The 23,449-nt window shown below is 42.2% G+C and overlaps 1 protein-coding gene across 10 annotated transcripts in view; it reads left to right on the top strand.

Moving 5' to 3' along the window:
• Positions 1-566: 566 nt before the first annotated feature.
• LOC133918734 (transcription factor GTE4-like) overlaps positions 567-23,449 on the top strand; it is a 67,205-nt gene continuing 44,322 nt past the window's right edge. The window contains exons 1-5 of one of the 10 annotated variants that reach the window (XM_062362759.1): positions 567-2,682; positions 2,776-2,815; positions 2,903-3,025; positions 3,169-3,225; positions 7,661-7,914. In XM_062362759.1, the coding sequence (XP_062218743.1) occupies positions 778-2,682; positions 2,776-2,815; positions 2,903-3,025; positions 3,169-3,212 (2,112 nt within the window). In that variant the 5' untranslated portion in view covers positions 567-777 and the 3' untranslated portion in view covers positions 3,213-3,225; positions 7,661-7,914. Of the gene's footprint in view, positions 2,683-2,775; positions 2,816-2,902; positions 3,026-3,168; positions 3,226-3,738; positions 4,251-4,360; positions 4,697-4,726; positions 7,640-7,660; positions 7,915-23,449 lie in introns of those variants that run through there. The other 9 variants (XM_062362764.1, XM_062362763.1, XM_062362762.1 and 6 more) reach the window with 9 other exon arrangements.

Here is a 23,449-nt window from a genome sequence, read left to right on the forward strand (position 1 = left end):
AGACCAGCACGCGAGCAGCCTATGCCGCTGTGCCCATCAGGCCTCGCCGTGCCTCATAGTGTCGTCAGGCCAATCGTGCCGCCATCCTCGGCATACTACAATCGTGCTCGGGCTGTGTCTTGGGCTGCACCTTCGGCACATGGACTGGTATGATACGGCCTATTAACTTTAATGAGTCTTACCTTAATCAGACCGTGTCTAGCCGGGTCTCTGCCAGGTCAGCCCGTTAGATCCATTTAAACAGGTATGCACTTCACTGCCATGGAGCCTTTAGACCACGCCCAAGGGATTCCCCTCGCGGGTGAAATTCCCGTCGTGAAGAGATTTTCGTTCCTTTCAGCGCTCCAATGGTTTTCCTTCACGGTTCCCGTCACGAAGGGATTCCTAAGGTCATTCTCTTCAGGATGAGATTCTCTCTCCTTTTCCTCCGCGATTCCTCTCAGAGGAAAGCTGTTGAAAACGAGAGAAAATAAAGAGAATAGGAACGATAAAGAGAATCGGAATGAAAATGAAATAAAGAAAATATGGTAGAAAATGATCTTAGATTCTAACCCGACCCATTAGATTCTTACGGCCAGGATTGCACGTCCCTTTCCTCTCCGAGCCGTCGCCCACAAAATGAACCGACGCGCCCGGCGCCGCCACCAACGCCACCCGCACCACCGCCATAGCCGCAGAAATATGAAAATTTTCTAGGGTTCTTCGTGAAATCCTCGCCGCTCACTCCCGAATCCCCCCAGTCCGGCCCCGCCGGAGTCCCGGATTTACGGTTTATCCATGGCGTCGGCCCCTCCCGGCGACGACGGCACCGGCGGGGAGGAGCTGGCGGCAGGCCCCGCCTCGGCCTCGCCCTCGGCCGCCCCCGCCTCGGCCTCGCCCTCGGCCGCCCCCGCCTCGGCCAGGTCCCGGTGGGCGTCGGAGATCAAGGTCTACTCCCGCAAGTACTCCAGCAAAAACCCTAAACCTTCTCCGGACTCTAGCCCCAACCCGAATCCCCTCTCGGAAACCCTATCCTTGATTCGTCGCCCCGTCCGTCGCCCAGAGCCTGGGGTTGCTGCTGCGGAGGCGCAGCCCGATCCGGCGGCGCCGAGTTCGAGTCCACCTCGCCCTCCGCCTCCCCCTTCGCCTCCCGACACAGCGGTGCCGACGTCCCCTCCCCCTCCGGCTTCCAACACGGCGGTGCCGACGTCCCCTCCCCCTCCGCCTCCCGACCCGGTGGTCCCTACGTCCCCTTCCCCTCTGCCTCCCGCCCCGGCATCGCCTGGGGAACCTACTCCCGCCTCTGGTGACATTTCAAGGCTTAACCGGGACGGTGCCACTGTTCCCAACGGCCATGGCAATGACCGGGCGGTGGTCGCAGCTGAGAAAGCTGAGAAAGCACGGAAGCGCAGAACGAGTGAGCTGCGGCGGCAGCTTGCGTTGGAGCTTGACAAGGTGCGTGTGCTCTCCAAGCGGCTGAAGGCAGCTGCTGAGGCCTTGGCGCAGGAGGCTTCCACGCCCATGCCTTTGGCCTTGCTGGTGCCACCATCGGAGGTGTTGGATGCTGGGTACATGCGCTCTCAGTTCTCACCTACTGGTCCAGTGACGCCCGTGCCTGCCCAGGCCACTGCAGTTGCTCCTGTCAGATCACTGCTGCAGCGCGGGCCACTAACTGTGTCGGTGGTTCACACAGAACGCTTCGACAAGGAGAAACGGACTCCAAAGGCGAATCAGTTCTACCAAAACTCAAAGTTCTTGCTTGCCAAAGATAAGTTCCCATCTGCAGACTCACATGGACCCAAGAAATCCAAGCATCACAAGAAGAAGCACAGGTCCCTAGAAGCTCATGGTGTAGGCTACGATGCTGAGCGGAGGTTATACTCTCACGCACTCAAGAAGTCTTCGTCTCTTTTGAGCCAGCTAATGAAGCACAAGTTTGGGTGGGTGTTCAACAAGCCTGTCAATCCAGTTGCACTTGGCTTGCATGACTATTTTGCTATTATCAAGCACCCGATGGATCTTGGCACGATAAGGGGGCGGCTCAGCCGTGGGCACTACAGGAACCCGAAGGAGTTTGCTGAAGACGTGCGGCTCACTTTCCATAATGCCATGACATATAACCCCAGGGGACAGGATGTGCATATCATGGCGGAGCAGTTGTCAGGTATCTTTGAGGCGCAGTGGCCTGAGATTGAGGCTGAGGTTAACTATCTTGCGTCATGTCCTCCATTGCCAGAGAAGTTTCCACCTCCTCCGATTGACTTGCGCTTCCTAGAGAGGTCAGATTCCGTAAGACACCATATGGCGTTGGACTCTAATTCAAGGCCGATAAGTCATACTCCCACTTATACTAGGACTCCATCAATGAAGAAACCTAGGGCAAAGGATCCAAATAAGAGAGACATGACAATAGAAGAGAAGCGTAAACTTAGCGATAACCTCCAGAACTTGCCCCCGGAGAGGCTTGATGCTGTTGTGCAAATCATTAAGAACAAGAATTTGTCAGTTAGGCAGCATGATGATGAGATTGAGGTCGAAATTGATAGCATGGATGCCGAGACACTTTGGGAGCTTGATAGGTTTGTGGCTAACTACAAGAAGAACCTGAGCAAGCGAAAGAGAAAGGCTGAGCGTGCAATGCTTGCAAGGCAAGATGCAGAGTTGCGTGCACAGTATGCTGCACAACAACCGCAACCACAACCAGTATGAGCATTCAATCATGACTAATTTAACTGTAGTATTATTGTAAGCAAAATTGTCATTGGTGCTGAAAATTACTACTTCCTTTTGTTGCAGACTCAAGAACCTAATATTGGTGGCAAATCTCCAATGCAAAGTAAGATTGGTTTGCTCTATTTTTCGTTAATCGTCTTAAGAGCACATTGCAAGGAAGTTAATAAATGTATAACTTTTCTTACCAAAGATTTGATGGTGGGCGGACAATTGGCATCTTCGGTGCCAAAACAAAATGACAACACTGGACAGAATGCAAGTAGTTCAAGCAGTGCTAGCAGCTCCAGCAGTGATTCAGGGTCGTCTTCTAGTGGTAATATTTCTGTGTCCTTTCGCTTTTGTTGCTGGCTTCTGATTAATAACTTCTTTGGCATGTACACTAGTATTGGCTATTGAGAAGATATTTGGATTGCATTGTAGCCAAATCACTTAACATTCCTTTTTTGGCAAACTCAGACAGCGATTGCTCTTCTACAGATGGATCGGATGCTGCTAAGTAATCTTGAAATATAGGTAAGTTCCAATGAGAACATTTTTTTTACTTGTACCTATTTAACTATAATGTTGATGGCTAGTGAATAAATGTAAGGCATTTGTGGTTTATTGTGTGCACATTAATTTTTATCTCACTATTTTCCTTCAGTTGAGTTTTGTTTGTTCACTTTTACTGATATTTTGTTCAAATAAAAATTGTTTTTACGCAAATAGTGTACTGTTATTTCCAAGAACTTTGAAAGCAATTGCTAGGTATTATATGTATCATGTTGTGTGCAATCACCTATGTCATGTTTTCGCATCGCTTACCTTTTACATTTGGAGAATCCTTAATTTTCTGATACACATACTAAAATGAAACAGTATTTGAAGGTCATCAGCATGCATACTGTGAATATTTATGGTAAAGCGCAATGTTCTGCAAAATAAATTGTAGCTGGTACTTGGTCGGTCATCCGTGTATGGTGTGTAACTGTGATTCACGCTAACACCCTGTGAACTGTGATTCCAATCGTGCAAACCAATTCGCAGTTGGCATGTGATCTGAATCACCGCTGGTTTGCAGAACAATTCGCCAGGTTGGCAAACCTAAAGCAGGTGCACTACTAAAAAAAGCAGAGCAACCGGAGAGAAGAAGAGAGGAGAATACCAGATCTCTTAGGATTGGAAAGCTCAACCATCTCAGCGTCATGCCACCTTAGTCGTTCTCATCGTCTTCGATGTGGAGGGGGTGGCGACAGCATGGTGGGAGCAGTGGGGGTGGCGGCAGCGTGAATTGGAGGTGGCTCTGGTTGATGGGCATGTGCAGCGAAGGAGTACCCCGGATAGGGTGTGTCAGGGTTAAACAGGAAAGGAGCAGTGGCTGATTGCTTTAGGGCATGCCGAGAGGGAGAGAGGGTGACACCTGGGCTTGTTGGCCTGGGCTGGCCTAATGTTCAGGCTGTCTAATTTTAGTGTCTTTTATATGGTTCATCTAGGAATCTTATGTGGCTACTTGCTTCTGCATATACACACTATCATGCAATCCTATGTTATATTTGGTATTTTCTTTGTATATTTTCCTATAGTGAACCATAATTATTGGGTTTGCAAACCCCTTTCCTGCTTTGCGAACCGAAGAGGCATACCATCTGACAAACCTTGTTTTATGAAGTGACGACCATGGACGCATATTGCAAACCCAAGAACCATGGATCAGGTAACTACAGACCGATTATAAGGCCTTACGATCGGATCAGATCATGCTGGAACTGTGAGGCCATGTTCATTGTATATTGCCAACTATGATGTCAATAAGATGATTATTTTATCAAACCAGTTAAAGGGAAAGGAATCCCCGAGACATACCTTGGTTTCTAAAAAAATCATGATCCGTATTTATGCTCCCATGTTGTCTGCTTATGTGTTAGTCACGGCAAGGACTTGGAGATTTTATAAATAGAAAGTTTAGATATTATATTAGGAAAGGATTAATTCTCCCTCTTTGGTTTCCACTAATTTTTAGGGACCTTTGTATCAGGAGGTGGCCCTTATTTTTATGGTCAAGCGTAGATGAAACAAGAAAATCTGCATGGCCTCAGAGCTTTGTTTTCATGACATGAAGAAGAGCCAAACCAAGTGCTATATGCTTGGCCAGGCCTCATTCATAACTTGGTGACAATGCTCAACATGACCATGTTCGATTATGGTGAGATTGGTGGCTATGGTATGAAGCCAGGATGGGGAGCAAGATGTTTGCCGTCTTGAACAGGGCCATTTCAATTTCTGTGGTTTTGATAGTAGAGGCAGATTCTTACTTCACTCTTTTTCTCCCAAAACTGTGGTCTGTGGCGCAATTTGAAGTGTTCCTTCATTGTTCTGCTTCTCACCCCATACTACCTGCTGTCACCAGAGCCTTGACAGCTTTCTCTTGTGCATTTTGGCACTACAACCGCCCTTTTGCCATTATCCCATCACCCAAGCATTCAACCATGGTTTCCATCCTGTATCGCAGGCTTGCAGCTCGAGCATGAGCTGGCTATCCACAAGAGTGAATTTTTTGTTGCTGGCCTTGGGATGATTTGGATGTTCTTTTTAGGAAATGATTAGGTTCCATCTACTAGGCTTCTATATACTAGGGATGGGTTTTGATTAGGTTCCATCTTTTAGGCTTGTATATACTAGAGATGGGTTTTTCTAGAAGGGGGAAGAGTGTTATCTTTATTGTCAAGGAAAGGTGAAAATAGAAAAGGTTCTGGACTCCCACTTGGTTCTTCTAGTTTTCCACTCGCTCTGCCACACGCCTCAGAGTTTTGTATTGGCAGCATGAGAAAGATCCCAACAGATAAATGGCTGGTGCCCTATCCCTGGCCCTTACCTGTAACCAAGACATGTGACACGTGATTCTTGATTAGCAAGAAAAATAGGATAAACATAAGTATGCAACTACATTAATAAACATTTCCTCAATTTAAAGAGCCATCTTGTTTGTCTATAGCAATCAGATATTGTGCGGGGCTGACATTGGTACAGAGATTCCTCATCTGCTCTCATGGTAGTAATTTATTAGGATGATCAATTGTTCCTTTAGTAATGCCTTGCTGGAAGAATTCAAATCTTAGATATTTTGGTTTTACTCCATGCATTACTTTCAAACAAAAAAGATACACAATAAAAAAAATTCCATTTTGCTGTGAACCAAAAGACTTGACTTATTTATTTGAATCAGAACCCCCAGGGAAAAAAAGCATAGTTAGCTGTCGCAAGAAACTTGCTTAACACCATTTATGTTTCCTGTCCTTTGTATGGGATTTGATCCTTTTGTCCTTCCGTGCTCTGAGTCAGAGAGGTTCTTCCTGTTTATAGGAGATGAGCAAAACATTGCTAATGGATGCTATTATAACTTAACAAGTATGAGGATTGTAGAGGAACAGATTAGGTCACAAGTTGGATTCTGCTAGCAAAATTGCTTCTTCTTGCATTGTCCTAATCCACCCGAACAGCCATCTAAGTGTTAAATGTTTTATCTTCAATTATTCAAATACTTTCTCTTTGCTAGAAATCTTTTTGCATTGTCCTGCCGCCTCTGCTCAGTGCAAAAAAAAAAAAAAAAAAAGAAGAATGAAAAATCATTTTTGCTATCGTGGCACAGGGATTGGACAATATCTGTTTCTTCCTTTTTTTTCTGTGAACTAATTTAGTTATTCAGGGGCTTACCCCCTTGCCATCATGTGGATGTCCATTTTCACTTGGTTGAATTTGTAGTTATAAGAATGGAAGCACGTCAATGAAAAAATAGAAGATAATTGACAGATCCCAGATCCCATGTACATCCAAAACACACCGATTGCTTGCGCTTTCATTTTTGCCATGCCCAAAAAGGTTAACCAAGCAGCGTGGCTGATTCCCTAGGCGCTGTATGTCTTATATGATAATTCCATGCTATATACTTCTTTTATGGAATGTGGACTAAATCCGTTCATTAACAGGATTCATTGAGCCTATCTAGCTGGATTTAAAGTTGGTAGTTCTGTTTCTTTTTGCATTAAGCTTGAATCTATTGTTATTTGAAGGTTTCCATTGTGAACTTTCAGTCAAAAGAGTGCATAGATTTGTGACCACTGCTTTGCACATAATTGCTTGTTCAGGGAATTTTTCTGTGCGTCAATAATGCGACTTAAGTTTTTTCTAGTAAAATACTCTTATTTAAAATAGAGGTCAAGATGGACCTTTCACGTACCTTTTTTTTTTTTCTGAAATGTACCCACTCGCTGATGCCAAAGCCTGTATCGTGGGGATGCCAAAGCAAGTTCGGGTAGGCTAGAGATGAAACCCACAAGATCCAACTAAAAATAACAATTGAATATAATATTTTAATCTCACTCTGTCTATCCTGCATATGAAGACGAATGAGTTCCATCTTCATTGTAAAGCTTGGTTTGCTTTGATGTGTCAGTCGCCTGAGTCGTTGATGGTGAACACTATAGTTGGTTCTTCTTGTCATCATTGTTGTATACAGGGAAATTGTAAATCTGTGGAACTTTAGGTTCCATCCTCTTCAAACTTAGTTATCTTCTTTCCAACTATGAGTCATTGATGGATTGGTATCAGCTAATCTTAGAGTTTTTGTTAATTGTTTTTCTTGGAAGAACAGAACTTATGAGAGAATTCCTGTGTTTATGTTATATGATTATTTTGGGGTTCTGGAAGTATACTAGAAATCTTTTAGACGGAGTCAGTCAATGTTGTGCATTCATCTTCCTAGAATTCTTTTAGACAGAGTCAGTCAAAGTTGTACTTTCACCTTCCTCTTTTTTTCTGCTGCTTTTTCAATGTTAACATTACCTGGAATTACTTATGTTCCATGACTGTCTAATGAGCCGTTCATGCTTGCTTTATTGAACTAGCTCTGTTATTTTCATGAGTTGATTTCAATTACAAATTGTAATAACAATTACCTTCTGGTGATTTGCAGATTCAGGAGTTCGTCAAGTAGGAACTCATGAGTTGTATTTGGCATGGCAATGCCTAGTTAGATTGTGTACATGTTTATCTTCTCTCGCTTAGTTAAACTCCTAGGTAGATGGTAGTGGTAGGTTGTCACTGGAAGCAAGAAAAAGTTCATGCTTTCGATTTTGGTGCTTCCTTACTGCTTGTGTGCTGGTGTATGCTGGGTGTTCCTCCCTCCAAGCATATTTGACTGGATATGAGGTGTTTGGTATGACAAAATGTGCGACAGTCATAGTAGGTAATTTTTTACTTGTAGTGGCTAGAATGTGGTTAGCCGACACAAATCTGGTTTGGCACACTTTCTTACCTCATCCTATTTGTCATTGGCTGGTTTCTTCCAATTTTGTATCTGGCCACCTCCAAACTGTCGCTGGCACAAAAACGGGGAAAATTGAGTTAAGCAACCGAACATGCAGAATTCTTGCTTCCAATTCGAGCGGTTTGAACAGTTTATCTACTGTGCTCCAAAAAACTGAGCCACACATCTGTCCTTGAAAATCTGTCCACCGATGTGTATTAGGTGTGTGTAATATTTGCTAATTTGTGTGTTTGAGGCTGATAAGATTAGATGGAGTGGCATGTTTACTTGCATCTTATTTTGACTTTTGAAAATTGAACGGAAGCATACAGAGACAGTTGTGTTAATCCATGTTCTTGAGCATCTCTATTTGAATGCTTGGAATGGACATAACAGGAAGACTATTTTCAAGGGATTCCTGTCGTGGGCAAAAATCCCGTCGTGAAGGGATTTTTTTTCCTTTCAACGTTCTAACGGTTTCTTTTTACGGTTCTCGTTACGAAGGGATTTTCAGATCATTTCCTTCAGGACGAGATTCTATCTCTTTTTCCTTCATAATTCCTCTTGAAGAGAAGTTAGAGATGAGAGAAAATAAAAAAATGAGAACGGGGAAGAGAATCAGGAAGAGAACGAAATGAAGGAAATATGATTAGAGATGATCTAACCAGAGAAATGGTTCAACGACAGAATCATCGAAGAACGCAAGTGGACTCCGATTGCAGAAGGGATGGGTAAGCACCAAATATTGGACCAAGGAATGGCTTGGGTCCAGAGTGGAATCTCCAATGAGTCGGATGCGGTTTGCGTCAATATTATCAATCTTTTTGGAATTTACAAGACTTTGTACTATTTTCCGTGGATTGCTAGGGGTGGTAGCGCAATATATGTTCTTCACTGATAACTTTCAAAAACAGGTCATGGGCAAGGGTGGGAGATGTAGGACATGCGCTTGTGATGGTTGTCATTTCTATGTAGGCACACTAGTTACTTTGGATCAAGGACACCTCTAAGGTACCCACATTGCGCTATAGGGTGCGCATGCGTTTGTTGGCATTGCAGCGAACAGCCTAATGGCCCAAAAATGAAAACATCAGCCCACCAAGATACCAACCTGCCGTTCCCCATTTTCAATCAATGATGTTGCCATCTCCCCCTCCTTTCCCCTCTCTCCTCTCGCACACAAACCAAATCAGCGACCGATGAGGATGTTGCCATCTAGACCTAGCCATGTGGATCCGTATTGCACAGCTCTCTTTTTCTAGTCAGATATGAGTCATCGTGGCTCCCTCCTAGTTGGATCCACGTGCTCTGCCCGTGAACTCCATGTTTGATCCACGTGTGCATCATGCCATTTGTGTCGGAGGTGAAGCTGCATTGCGTCAAAAGTTGTTGTCGTCCTGCTACCCTGCCTCGACCTTCCTCGTAATCCTAGAAAGTTTTTTTTGGATCAAATCAAATGTTTTGTGGATTGCAAGGAAGTTTTTGAACTGGAAGTTATTCTAAATCAATTGGAAAGGTTTTATTAATTGGTTCGAAAGTTTTTGAATCAAAAGTGTTCTTGAAATCCGTTTAAAGTTTTTTTCGGCCATCGACAATGGCATCAATGGCAGACACAGTGGTGAGGTTGTAGCATCTAGGCTCCTAGATAAGTTGTAAGTGCTTTGGTGATTAATGACAACCGTATCATTGTGACTAACAAATTTGTTTTGAAGGTTACTAAAAATTTAGTTCACAATGATGATTGAGTTTTCTTGGTTCCTAAAGTTGATTCTATGGAAGATCAAAGGATATGAGCATTAATATTAAAGATCTTCTAGTTCTAAGTATCATAAAGAAATGAAGGATACTTAGAGTAGTATATTTCTCTTTTTTTAGTCTTTTGACCGTTCTATAAAGAGGGACTAAGAGTAGTAGCTTAATCTAGTTGAGTCTAAACTTGGTTGGATGCACACTTGTAAAATTCTAGCACTAGGTAGCTCTGTGAAGCCTATAGATGAGATGCCGAGAAGTTAGAACTCGAGAATGGTTCAATTGGACGAGTTCAAAAGAAAATGTATACACTGGATAGTCTGGTGATCGGGAGGTTATTCACACCGAAGTATTTTTGGCTCTATGCAGAGAGATGAAGACTTCACCGGATGGTCCGATATTGAAGCAGTATGCACACCAGAGTGTTTTACAGAACTTGTGTATTTTCTCAAAAGATGAAGTTGAATACATCGGATGGATTGTGATATGCACACCGGAGTATTTTCCAAAGTTTGTGTCTCGATGCAGTGAGGAGTTGAACACACCAGATGGTCCGATGTGTGAGTAGAAGACTACACCGGAGCATATTTCAACAGTAACGGCTAGTGTCAGCTGACTCTGCCAGCTTTTGAGAAAAAGTGCACGCCGGATGGTCCGATGTGTATGAGATGGTGTACACCGGATCATCCGGTATTCATAGAAAATGTGGGTGGTTGGGTAACAACTAGATTTGAACCTCTAGCCAATAAATACCCTCTCATTTCATGTCACTAAGGAACTCTTGCGAACCGAGAGGAGCCTATACACTGTGTGTGTCATTAAGAAACAAGAGAATGCACTAGAGTGATTTGCAAAGGCTTTAATTGAAGATTAAGGACATCATTAGTGCATAGAGAGTAACATGTGTGCATCTAGCTATAGTTTAGGCTTGATCTTGTTCAAGTAAAGCTATTGACTTATTACTCTTGGTGATTGGCAACACATAGCCAGTCTTAGTGATCGGAGGTGTCTTGGTGAGGTCTTGAAGTTTTTGTGGGAGCCTTGAGATGAGCGATGTACTTAGTTTGATGCCCGCTAATCCAGAGGTGGAGAAGTGGCAATCCTGATGGAGCACTTGAGTCTTGGTGGCTCAAGGGGAAGTGATATCCTTAGTAGATGCTCCAACGAGGACTAAGGGGGAGTGACAACTCCTCGATACCTTAAGAAAAAATTGGTGTCTTCTTGTCCATCTCTTTACTCCCCCGTATTTAATTTGAGCATTTACATTCTTGCAAGCCTTCAATTCCGCAATTTACTTTGTGTTCTAGCTGTTAATTGCCTTCCACTAGCTTGTTTGTGCAGTTACATTATCTTTTATCTAGGATAAGGTTACTACTTGTTCTAGAATTTGATAGAAGTAGTTTTAATTAGAGCCCAATTCACCCCCTCTTAGGCCATTCGATCATTTCATTTGGTATCAGGGTCTTGTTCTCTTGATAGGCTTAACATCCTTGAACAATGGCTCCCGGGAATAACGATAGTGTGTAATGATTCCCAATGAGTTATGCAGTGATATGTATTCTCGCATGAATATGCTTATTGAGGAAATTAATTCTCTTGAACTTACTCAATTGTTTCAAGGAGATATTATTCGTAGGATCTTGATGGTGCTTCCCAAGTCGCAATACAATATCATCATCTCTCTTCTTCATGAAAGGGATATCAATGATATGACCGTCACCGATACCGTTGTAAAGATTTGTGCTCATGAGATGTTCTTATTTGGAGATCAAGGCGAAATGTCTTCATCCAAGAAGAATCTTACTCTCAAGTCCAAGATGGGTGACAAGGTGAAGAAGAAGATGAAGCTTCCATCATCAAGAGCAAGTGATGAAGATGATGATATTGACGATGACAACTCCAACACCAAGCTTGCCCTCTTCATGAGAAGAACCACAAGGGTGATATCCAAGTTGGACAAGAAGGGCTACAACTATGATCTCAAGAAGAACAAATTTCTCTCAAAGAAATTTGACAAGTCCGGTGGCGGAGACAAGAAGACGTGCTACAATTGTGGTGACTAGGTCCACATGTCATGTTTGTCCTCATCTTGACAAGAGAAACAAGTAAGAGAAAGCCAAATGATGCAAGTGATGATGAGGACAAGCACAAGAAGGGTCAAGACAAGAAGAAGAAGCTCTTCAACAAGAAATGTGAAGGCCACAAGGCTTATATTGTTGGTGAATGGATCTCTGATGAGAGCTTAAGTGATGATTCAAGCGATGATAAAGATAACAACTTCGCGGGCCTCGCCATCACCAATGATCCACCACTTCCTCCACCGCCTATATGCCTCATGGTAAAAGGTAACAACAAGGTGAGTAGCGAGGAAGATGATAGTAGTAGTGATGATGATTGTCTTTCTCCTAATAATCTATCTAACCTTATAAATGACTATGCTATTGTCATCAAGAAGCAAAAAGCTAAAATCACATCTTTTAAAAATGTTAATGCTAAGCTTAACTCTAGTCATGATGAGTTACCTGCTAAATACAACAATATGCTTAAAAAATATGATGAAGTAGTTGCATTTAGCAAGTCTCTTGAAGAGAGAAACAAAAAGCTAAAACTTGAGCATATAGACTTGAAATGCAAATATCAAGAACTTGAGCTAGCTTATGATGCCATTGATCCTAGCATTAATGAATTATGTACTGTTGATATTGTTATGGTCAATGTATATACTTCTTGTGATAATCTTCTTGATATGTCATGCTTCTCTTCATGTGATAATTTATCGTCTTCTAAGACTAACCATGTAAGTGAGCAAGACCTCAAAGATGAGATTGCTAGTCTCAATTTGTGTGTGGCCCAGTTGACTAAGGGGGAGTATAAGAATAAGGAAATCCTTATGAAGAATGCAATATACTATAACAAGAGAGGTCTTAGGTGCTTTCTCAATATGGTGAAAAACATCATCAAGTCACAGCAGATCAAAAATTGTTTCATTAAGGAAGTTGGTTCATATTGCCAACATTGTGAAGTCACCAGTCACCATACAAGAGTGTCTAATTCCTATTTAACCCCTCCATACATTGCCTTCTAACTACAAGTCCACTTTCAATGACAATCATTTCTTATTGTATAAGCTTAAGAGTAGTAAAATTATGGCTAAATTTATTGGAACTCAAGCTAGGGGCAAGTTTCCTAGGTAACTTTAGGTGCCTAAAGCTCTTGTGTATCACATCAAGGGTACCAAACTTATTTAGGTACCTAAACAACAAGCTTGATCTCTTATGTATAGGTGAACTACAAAATCGGTGGTAAGCATTGGGTGCTTGATAGTGGATGCACACAACATATGACTGACAATGTAAAGATGTTCATCTCACTAGAAGATGAAGTGAGAAATTATGACAAAATCAATTTTGGTGATAATTATAAGGCAAATGTGGTAGGTTTGGGTAAGGTGGCAATCTCTAATGATCTTTCTATCTCTAATGTGCTTTTAGTAGAGTCTTTTAGCTTTAATTTACTTTTTGTAGCTCAACTATGTGATCTATGCTTCACATACTTATTTAGTGATGTTGATGTTGTCATAACTAGCAAGAAATATAGTGATCAAATCTTTAAAGCTTTAGACATGTACACATCTATCTTATGGATTTTTCCTCTAATGAAGCTGGCTTGACAATGTGCCTCTTAACCAAGACTTCAATGGGTTGACTTTGGCATTGTCGACTTGCACACATTGGAATGAGCCAACTCAAGAAGGTGTCAAGAATGGAATGGTGGTTGGTTTGAAGGAAGTTGTATTCAAGAAGGACAAGTTGTGTAGTGTTTGCCAAGCAGGGAAGCAAATTGCAAACTCTCATCCATATAAGTCCATGATGTCTACATCAAGACCCCTAGAGCTTCTACACATGGATCTCTTCGGACCAACTACCTAAAAAAGTCTTTGTGGTAATCTCTATTGCCTTATTATTGTTGATGATTATATAAGATACACTTCGACTTTCTTTTTAGATGACAAGAGTAAGACCATTTGGATCTTTAAGAAGTTCACGAAGAGGGCTCAAAATAAATTTGAGGCCACACTTGTGAAGATCCGAAGTGACAACGGGATGGAGTTTAAAAACACACAAGTTGAAGAATATTGTGATGATAGAGGCATCAAGTATGAGTTCTCATCAACCTTCACCCCTCAACAAAATGGTGTGGTGGAGAGTAAGAACAACACGTTGATCATGCTAGCAAGAGCTATGTCAGATGAGTATGGCAAGTCGGAGAAGTTTTGGGCGGAAGCAATCAACACGACGTGTCATGCATCCAACCGAGTGTACCTCCATCGACTCTTGAAGAAGACGTCATACGAGCTTCTCATTAGGAGGAAACACAATATCTCCTACTTTTGGGTGTTCTGCTGTAAGTGCTTTATCTTCAAGAAAAGAGAACGCATAGGAAAGTTTGAGCGTTGTTGTGATATTGGTTTTCTTGTTAGTTATGCATCAAACTCCAAAGCATATCGAGTATTCAACAATTGCATCGGTTTTATTGAGGAAACTTGTGATGTAGAGTTTGATGGATCTAATGACTCTCAAGGAGAATGTGTTTCTTGTGATGATGTAGGTGATGAACCCTTGAAAGATGTGATGAAGAAGGTGACAATTAGGGCATCAAGCCAAAGGAGGAGGATGAAGATGTAACTTCTACTTCCACTCTACACACCTCTATGGCGCCTCAACTTGATCAAGATGATGAGAAGCATGATTAACCACTTCCATCATAAGATGTTCATATCTCTCAAGAGGAAGCTCAACCTCAACCTTAAGATGTTGGACCACCTTAAGAAACATAAATGAAGCAAACATACATTTCCAAGGATCACCCAATTGACTTGATCATTGGGAGTCCATCTAGCGGAGTAAGAATACGCTCTCATCAATATACTTCATTTTATGGATATTACAAGTTTTTCTCTTGTTTGGAGCCCACACATGCAGATGAGGCTCTTGAAGATCTGGATTGGGTGATTCAATGGAAAAAGAACTCAACAACTTCACCCGCAATGAAGTATGAATTATAAAAGAGATGCCTCAAGACAAGAACGTGATTGGAATCAAGTGGGTCCTTCGTAACAAGCAAGATGAACATGGTGTGGTGGTACGCAACAAGGCAAGACTCGTCGCACAAGGAATTGCATAAGTTGAAGGTTTAGATTTTGGTAAAATATTTGGTCCCGAGACAAGGCTTGAAGCCATACGTATCCTTCTTGCATTTGCTTCACATCATAACATTAAACTTTATCAAATGGATGTGAAGAGTGTATTTTTAAATGGCTTTATTAATAAACTCATTTATGTTGAACAACCACCTAGTTTTGAAGATCCTAGATATTCTAATCATGTTTATAGGTTGCACAAGGAGCTTTATGGACTCAAGCAAATCCCAAGAGCTTGGTATGAACGCCTACGTGACTTCCTCATCAACCAAAGATTTAAGATCAAGAGGGTGGATACTACATTGTTTACAAAGATCATCAACAATGAGCTTTTCTTATGTCAAATCTATATTGATGATATAATATTTGGTTCAACTAACAAAGAGTTTTCAAAGAATTTGGTGACATGATGTCTGGTGAGTTTGAGATGTCGATAATTGGCGAGCTCAACTACTTCCTTGAATATTAAATCAAGAAATTAAAGCAAGGGACGTTCATCCATCAAGAGAAGTATACGAAGGACATCCTTAAGAAGTTCAAGATAGATGATAACAAGCCAATCAAGACCCCCATGTCTACTAATTGACATCTCGACATGGATGAAACGGGTAAACCGGTTGACCAAAAGCTTTATCGTTCTATAATTGGGTCACTTATTTACCTTATCACATCTAGGCCTGATATTATGTTTAGTATATGCATGTGCGCTCATTTTCAGGCTAATCCTAAGGAGTCATATCTTAGCACGGTTAAGAGAATCATTAGATACCTAAAGCATACACTTAACATAAGCTTATGGTACCCCAAAGATGCTAGTTTCTTACTGTTGGGTTACTCAGATTCGGACTTTACCAGATAATGTGTGGATCGTAAGAGTACATCGGGTGGGTGCCACTTGCTAGGGAGGTCCCTAGTTTCACTGTGTTCTAAGAAGAAAAACTCCATAGCCTTGTCCACTGCAGAAGCAGAATACATAGCCACCGGAACATGTTGTGCTCAAATCCTTTATATGAGGCAAACACTGTTAGACTTTGGTGTTTGTCTAGAGAAGATTTCACTCCTTTGTGACAACGAGAGTGCTATAAAACTTACAAATAATCCCGTTCAACACTCTCGCACAAAGTACATTGATATCCGTCATCACTTCCTTAGAGATCATGTGGCTAAAAATGATATTTCTCTTAGTCGTGTAAGGTCAGTAGATCAATTGGCAGATATGTTCACAAAACTTCTAGATGAAGCCATATTTTGTAGATTGTGAAGTGAGTTGAACATGATAGATGCTTCAAACGTCATGTGATGTCTTCTTATATAGATGCATTCATTATAGGTGATTGTCTAACCTTCTCAAGATAGTGGTAAACATGGGTTTTGCTTGAGTTGGTGGCCCCCTAGTTTCACTCAAGGCATGTTGTTGGGTTCACCATGAAGAAGCTTGAGAAGGGAAGTAATATGAAAAGATAAATTTATTTTATGCCATGCATTCACATGTCATATAGCTTGCACTCATATTTACTTTCATGCATATTTTTGCATTGCATGTACATTGGCGATAGAGAGATCACAAAGGAGAATATCACTCTTTGAGATTGTTGTTCGCTCTCAATGTGAACATACACATCTATAAGTGTGATTAAATAGATGTTTGTGCTTAGTGCCTATTGAGTCATGTCCTAACGAATTTAAAGTCTTAATCTTTGAATTCATAGGCAACATGTCTCATACATTTCCATGGAGTTTTCTTCCTGCTTTCTTTTGGTTCTTATTGCCTATTGCGAAAATTATGTATAGTATAGTCTTTTTGGGAAAATATTTGCAAATGAGTGTTTGAGAGGGTAAGAGCTTCACTCAAACTGGTCCAAATATATATTTTTGTTGAGTGGTTATTTGAAGTTTGGACTCAGTGAGAGATTTTAGTTTAGTAGAGAGTCTCTCTTTTCGCTAGATGGTCTCATGTTTCTTTCTTTCTTCTCAAAGGACCATCTGGCATTCTGTTCTGTCAGATCTGCAACTTCCCTAAAAAAAGGTCCAACATGTGCTGTGAGTTAATCACTGGACCTTCCAGTGCTCAGTCAGTAACAACAAAATCACAAGTCCTGGAGAACAGTCCGATGCGTGCAATTTTTTCATCATCGGACCTTCCGGTGTTCAAGATTGAAAAATTTCTCAGAAAAGGTCTAGTGCTCAGATGCAGTGGTCAGTAGATAATCCGGTGCTTGAAAGAGTAGTTTCAGCTCAATTTTGGCAATTCTCCGGGAATTTAGTACGATGGATCTGTCTTGTGTTCAGTCTGTGCATCAACGGACCTTCCAGTGCTCACGATTTTCATGGGACCAACGTGTCATATTTCTTCTCAGGCTCAACCGTTTCCTTCGCTTTTTCGATTTGTTGCGCCATCGCCTGAGCTCTCCCGCTGCCTCGCTAAGTCGTCAATTCACCGTCACCCAACACCTTGCATTGCCGTCCCGCTCCACCGTAGCCACCTTGCGTCGTCGTCCTGCTCCGCCACAACCACCTCGCCACAGTGCAGTGCCATAGCCACCTCACCGCAGTGTAGCACCACCACCCTTGCGCCAGCCCTGCTACCGCCATGCCCTAGCACTGCAAGTGTCACCGTCAGTTCCTCCTGCCGCTGTGCTCCTCCCTCACCGCCGGTTTTTCCTCGTTTTCTTCATGGTGAGCACATATTCGTCCGATCCTTCAAATTTTTGCATGCCCTAGTTTGATCTAATGAGCAATATCATGAATTTCGGGCAAGATTTGGTCAATTATTGTGCTAAAATTGATCAATTCATTCAAATCTGGTTCAAATCTCTTGCAATTGATCAATTCTAGAGTTGCACTCTTCAATCCATAGCATGTTTGTCTCAGTTCTCATCCAAAACATGCTTAGGGCTTGATTTCGGGGAAATTTCATGTCAATCTCATAAAACCCGAAGCGCTCGCTCATCCGTTTTTCATTTATTCTCTCTGTCAAATGGGTCGTGAGTGCCGTGACAAGGGCAAGGCAGTTGAGCCTCCTAAGAAGAAGTCAAAGGAGCAGAAAGAGTGTGATCGTGCTATAGCTACTGTAGATGTGTCAGGCACCCAGAGAAGATTTTGGATTAGAGATGACTCTTCTCCACCGCGTCGGTCCACCCGCACTCATTTTTTCGTGGGGTTAGGCTTGATGCCTTCCAGCCAGTCAGACAGCCAAAAGAGGGCTCATCAGGAGCCAAAGCTAGAGGAGGAGGAGCAACAGTAGCAGTCAGAGCAGCCTCCAGCACATGCAAAGATTCACTTGCTTGACTTGATGTCGTACACGTCACCAAGGATTAAGAACCTAAGGTTTTTGCCTATCAGAGAGCGGTTTATCACATAGAGAGATGAGGGGGTAAATCTTAGGTTATGGACTATACTGCAGGAGAGCTTCCATGAGTCCTATCTAAGGAGGAAGGTCAGTTTGAGTGAGCACAAGACACTCAACTGGCATTACATGCAGTTAGCGTAGGGGGAGTGGACATAAGGCAGCACTTTGACGCCTTCCTAGGTCTTTTAGCTCTACTCACGGACGTGAAGAGATATGTTGAGGAGTGGATCAGAGTGTTCTATGCTATAGTGTGGATTGCACCACAGAGGGACTACATTCAGTTTATGTTCCAAGGCGAGCAGATGAGACTTTACAGAAACAACATGCTTGAGGTTCTAGAGGTTTAGGCGAGTGCCCGGTACCTTCATGAGATCATTCATCCGAACGTCAACCCCCTCGCCACCCTCTGGTTGGAGGTGTCTTCCCTACTGATGATGAGATCAGACCGTTGTTCAGGCAGCCCTTCACTCCACGTTCGTTGAGACTTCCTGATATGCTTACACCTAAGGTGAAGGCCATTCATATGGCGATGAGACATAGCCTAATGCCGAGGACTAGATATGTAGAGGCTATCACTAGTATACAACAGTGGCTGATTCTTCCTATCCTAACTCACCAGCAGTTTGATATAGTAGACTTGACCTTGTGTGAGATAGAGGATGTGATAGCAGATGGGATGACCTTGGACAGACAACAACCCATGCACCTGATTTTATATGTCAGGTTTCTTGAGTTTTTTCAGACCTACGAGTAGTCTCCGAGTTACTTCAGGCAGTATTCACCTACTGCACCTTCTGACAGACGCCGAGGTCAGTGTGCCATATTTCACGCTCAGGAGTAGATTCTAGTTGCCGAGAGAGAGAGAGAGAGAGAGAGAGAGAGAGAGAGAGAGAGAGAGAGAGAGAGAGAGAGAGAGAGAGATCGTGTGAGAGAGCAGTTGAGGATCAGGCCTTAGCAGAGGCCAAGGCAAAGCTCCCTCGCGCGATGTTTGACAGCGACAACGATTCAAAATTGGATGATATTGAGTACTTCCCTCTGATCGTAAGGTCACACGACGCTAAGGCAGGAGGGTCTTCTCAGGCAGTTCCTCAGACTTCAGCTCCACACTCTTTAGCACCTAAGATGGCACCTCCCGAAGCTCCTGCTACACCACCTTCGGAGTTTACTATCATACTTCAGCAGATGCAACAGCAACCGGCAGTTCAAACAGAGATGCAAGTGAAGCTTAGGCAGATATGATTCGCCAGCATGAGCAGTTGCTAGTGCTTATGCAGTCACTCCAGCAATAGCATCAGGTCATGTTTGCAGCACTTCAATCTGACAGAGAGAACAATGAAAGGATGTTCACCTTTATCTCGGGTTGTTTGGGCTCTCTATTTTAGGCTTTAGGTCTTCAGCTGTTAGCTGCACCTCGAGCACCTACTCTAGCCCCGAGTCCTCTCCCATGGAGTGTTAGTGGTTTCTTGGGTACTCTGATGTTAGGCTTCCCGCTTTCACTGCTCTTCTCTACGGGAATCTTCTCTCTGCCTGCCAGGACTTCTCATATGCCAGTGTTTACTTCATTGATGACACCTTTGACTACTGGACCTCTCAACTTTGAGGACTCTCCGCAGCTGACTGTCCCTGTAAGTTGAGCATCCTCCAGTTGTGTAGTCAGCGTTTGATGAGCTAGATGACACACTTCATAAGTTGGCCGCCCAGGGTCACGGTTCCTCCAGTTCTGACCCTCATCTAGATGCAATTTCTTCAGAGGTTCCTGCTCAGTCTGTTTCTATCGAGCCTTCAACAAGATCTCTATCACCTATCATTGACGTCGCTGCCACCGAGATCGCTTCTTCTATGTCTGACTTAGACTCCGATTCAAGGTCTCAGTTCGTGGTGCATCCTTCTTCGACAGTGTCAGCTTCCTCGTCTCCTCTGGCCTCAGATGTTTAGATGTGTTCTCTTTTCGGTGCTTAGATGCCAAAGGGGGAGAGAGTCTAGTGTTATGAGGAGTTGAGAGAGAGAGAGAGAGAGAGAGAGAGAGAGAGAGAGAGAGTTAGCTTGTGTCTAGAGAGGTTTCTCAGTTTCAGTGGGATCTTAGGAGTTTGGGTAGTTAGGTTCAGATTGTTGGATATTTATGGATTTTGATGTAATGATAGGCTATTTGGCTCTCTTCATTGATGTGTTTTGCTTGTCATCACATTGTGTTTCCTTTCATGCCTAGTTTAATTCTAATTCAACTAGCATGATAGGTTGTTCTAATGCTAGGCTTTCTCTTGTTTAATTGTTATATGCCATAATTGCCTAGTATGATAGGGGGAGATTGTAGCATCTAGGCATTTAGGTAAGTGGTAAGTGTTTCGGTGATTAATGACAACCGTATCATTGTGACTAACAAATTTATTTTGAAGGTTATTAAAAATTTAGTTCATAATGATAATTGGATTTTCTTGGTCCCTAAAGTTGATTCTATGGACGTTCAAATGATATCAGCATCAAGATTAAGGATCTTCTAGTTCTAAGTGTCATAATGAGATGAAGGACACTTAGAGTAGCATATGTCTCTTTTCTTAGTTTTTTGACCGTTATATAAAAACGGGCTAAGAGTAGTAGCTTGATCTAGTTAAGTGTAGACTTTGTTGGATGCACACTTATGAAATTCTAGCACTAGGTAGCTCTCTGAAGCCTATGGATGAGATGTCGAGAAGTTAGAACTCGAGAATGGTCGAATTGGATGAGTTCATAAGAAAATACATACACTGGATAGTCCGGTAATTAGGAGGTTATTTACACTAGAGTATTTTTGGCTCTGTGCGGAAAGATGAAGACTTCATCGGATGGTCTGGTGTTGATGCAATATGCACACTTGAGTGTTTTATAGAACTTGTGCATTTTCTCAGAAGATGGAGTTGAATATCTCGGATGGATTGTGATATGCACACCAAAGTATTTCCCAAAGTTTGTGTCTCGGTGCAATGAGGAGTTGAACACACTGAATGGTTTGGTGTGTGAATAGAAGACTACACCGGAGCATATTTCAGCAGTAACGGCTAGTGCCAGCTGGCTCTGCAAGCTTTAGGGAAAAAGTGCACACCGAATGGACTAGTGTGTATGAGATGGTGAACACCGGATCATCTGGTGTTCATAGAAAATGTTGGTGGTTAGGTAACGACTAGATTTGGACCTCTAGCCAATAAATACTCTGTCATTTCATCTCACTAAGTAACACTTGTGAATCAAGAGGTGCCTATACACTGTGTGTGTGTCATTAAGAAGTAATAGAGTGCACTAGAGTGATTTACAAAGTTCTTAATTGAAGATTAAGGACATCATTAGTGCATAGAGAGTAGCAAGTGTACATCTAGCTGTAGTTTAGGCTAGATCTTGGTCAAGTGAAATTATTGGCTTTTTACTCTTAGTGGTTGGCAACACCTAGCCAGTCTTGGTGATTAGATGTGTCTTGGTGAGATCTTAAAGTTGTTGTGGGAGTCCCGAGAAGAGTGATGTACTTGGTTTGATGCCCGCTAATCTGGAGATAGAGAAGTGGCAATCATGAGGAAGCACTTGAGTCTTGATGGCTTAAAGGGGAGCGATATCCTTAGTAGATGCTTCAACGAGGACTTGGGAGAGTGCGAACTCCTCGACACCTCGGTGAAAATCGGTATCTTCTTGTCCATCTCTTTACTTTCTCGTATTTACTTTGAGCATTTACATTCTTGCAAGCCTTTAATTCCATAATTTACTTTTTTATTCTAGATTGCTTGTTTAATTGACTTCTACTAGCTTGTTCGTGTAGTTGCATTAGCTTTCATCTAGAATAAGATTGCTACTTGTTCTAGAATTTGATTGAAGTAGTTTTAATTAGAGTCTAATTCACCCCTCTTTTAAGCTACTCGATCCTTTCAGAGGTAGGACAGGTGGTGGAAGGATGCAGCGGTGACGGTATTGGACATGACGAGATGGAGGGTGGAGGAGGAAGAAGGGGGAGGAGAGGGAGATAAAGTTGTCATTCTGTTGTCCGAAATCATTTGCTTCAACACGTAGCAGCGTATGTTCCTGCTATAGCCACCCCCCCCCCCCACTAAATGTAGTGCATTTCTAAGAATTTTACTTTTAATTCTGGGGTGCCAATCAGCCCATAGTTTCCATCTTGCAATTTACATAAATCCCCACAAATTCACTACAAGGGCCTAAATAAAATGTCAGATAGTGATAATCGACTATAGTCCTCTAGTCTTTTGAAGGAAAAAAGAAGACATAAAGCAAGCATAGTCAACCACAAATTGGATTGGCATTGGTATGTTAACAAAAAAACTTCAGCCGCAATCAATATAACATTGGTAGTGTTAAGAATCGAAACTTCATCTTCATACGATATGGCTCCTACAACAATATAAGATCGACACATTAGCGAATGCCAATTTTCTTCAATATTTTGCACCGACACGAGCCATGCTCTATCCAACTTGGACTAATCACATTTTAACATAGAAATTATAACCATGTAGGTCCCTCTCACTCTCCCCTCACCTAGGTCCCTAAATATTTGCCTTGCAATTGATTTTTCTCCACCACTACAAATTCAGCCTTGTTGACACCTAATTCACCAACGTGTTGAGAGAACTAAGACCATGCCAACGACCCGTCACTTGTAGCTCTGACAAGATAAAGGCAGAAATGACAAGACCATGGAACAAAAGGTGGACATCTCGAAATCTACTAACGTCGACTATAAGGAACATGGATTTTTTAATAATAATATTTTATTGGAAAATTGCAAAATAATAAGTGATTTTTCAAAATTGTAATAATAGTATACTATCGTTAGACCAGATGGCGACTAGCAACCTATCGTCATACCATATGGCGACAGGTACTAATCGCCAACTAATCTGGAGACAAGTTGATCCTATCGTTAGGGCTGTGTGGTGAGAGGACTTGTTGCCAACTCATATGGCGACATGACCCTACCTTTTGGCGACAGGATTATTGTAGGTTCCTGTCACCATATGGATTGGCGATAGGTCATTTTCTATTTTAATTTGTTTTTTGTTTGTAATAATATTATTTTATAGGAAAATTGTAAAAAATATAATTTTTCGAACAATAGTAACTCGGTACATAGGTTACATACGCCTGACAAATATTATATGGGACATGGGGTTTATCATTGCTG

The sequence above is a fragment of the Phragmites australis genome, chromosome 5, assembly GCF_958298935.1.
Source record: "Phragmites australis chromosome 5, lpPhrAust1.1, whole genome shotgun sequence".
NCBI lineage: Eukaryota > Viridiplantae > Streptophyta > Magnoliopsida > Poales > Poaceae > Phragmites > Phragmites australis.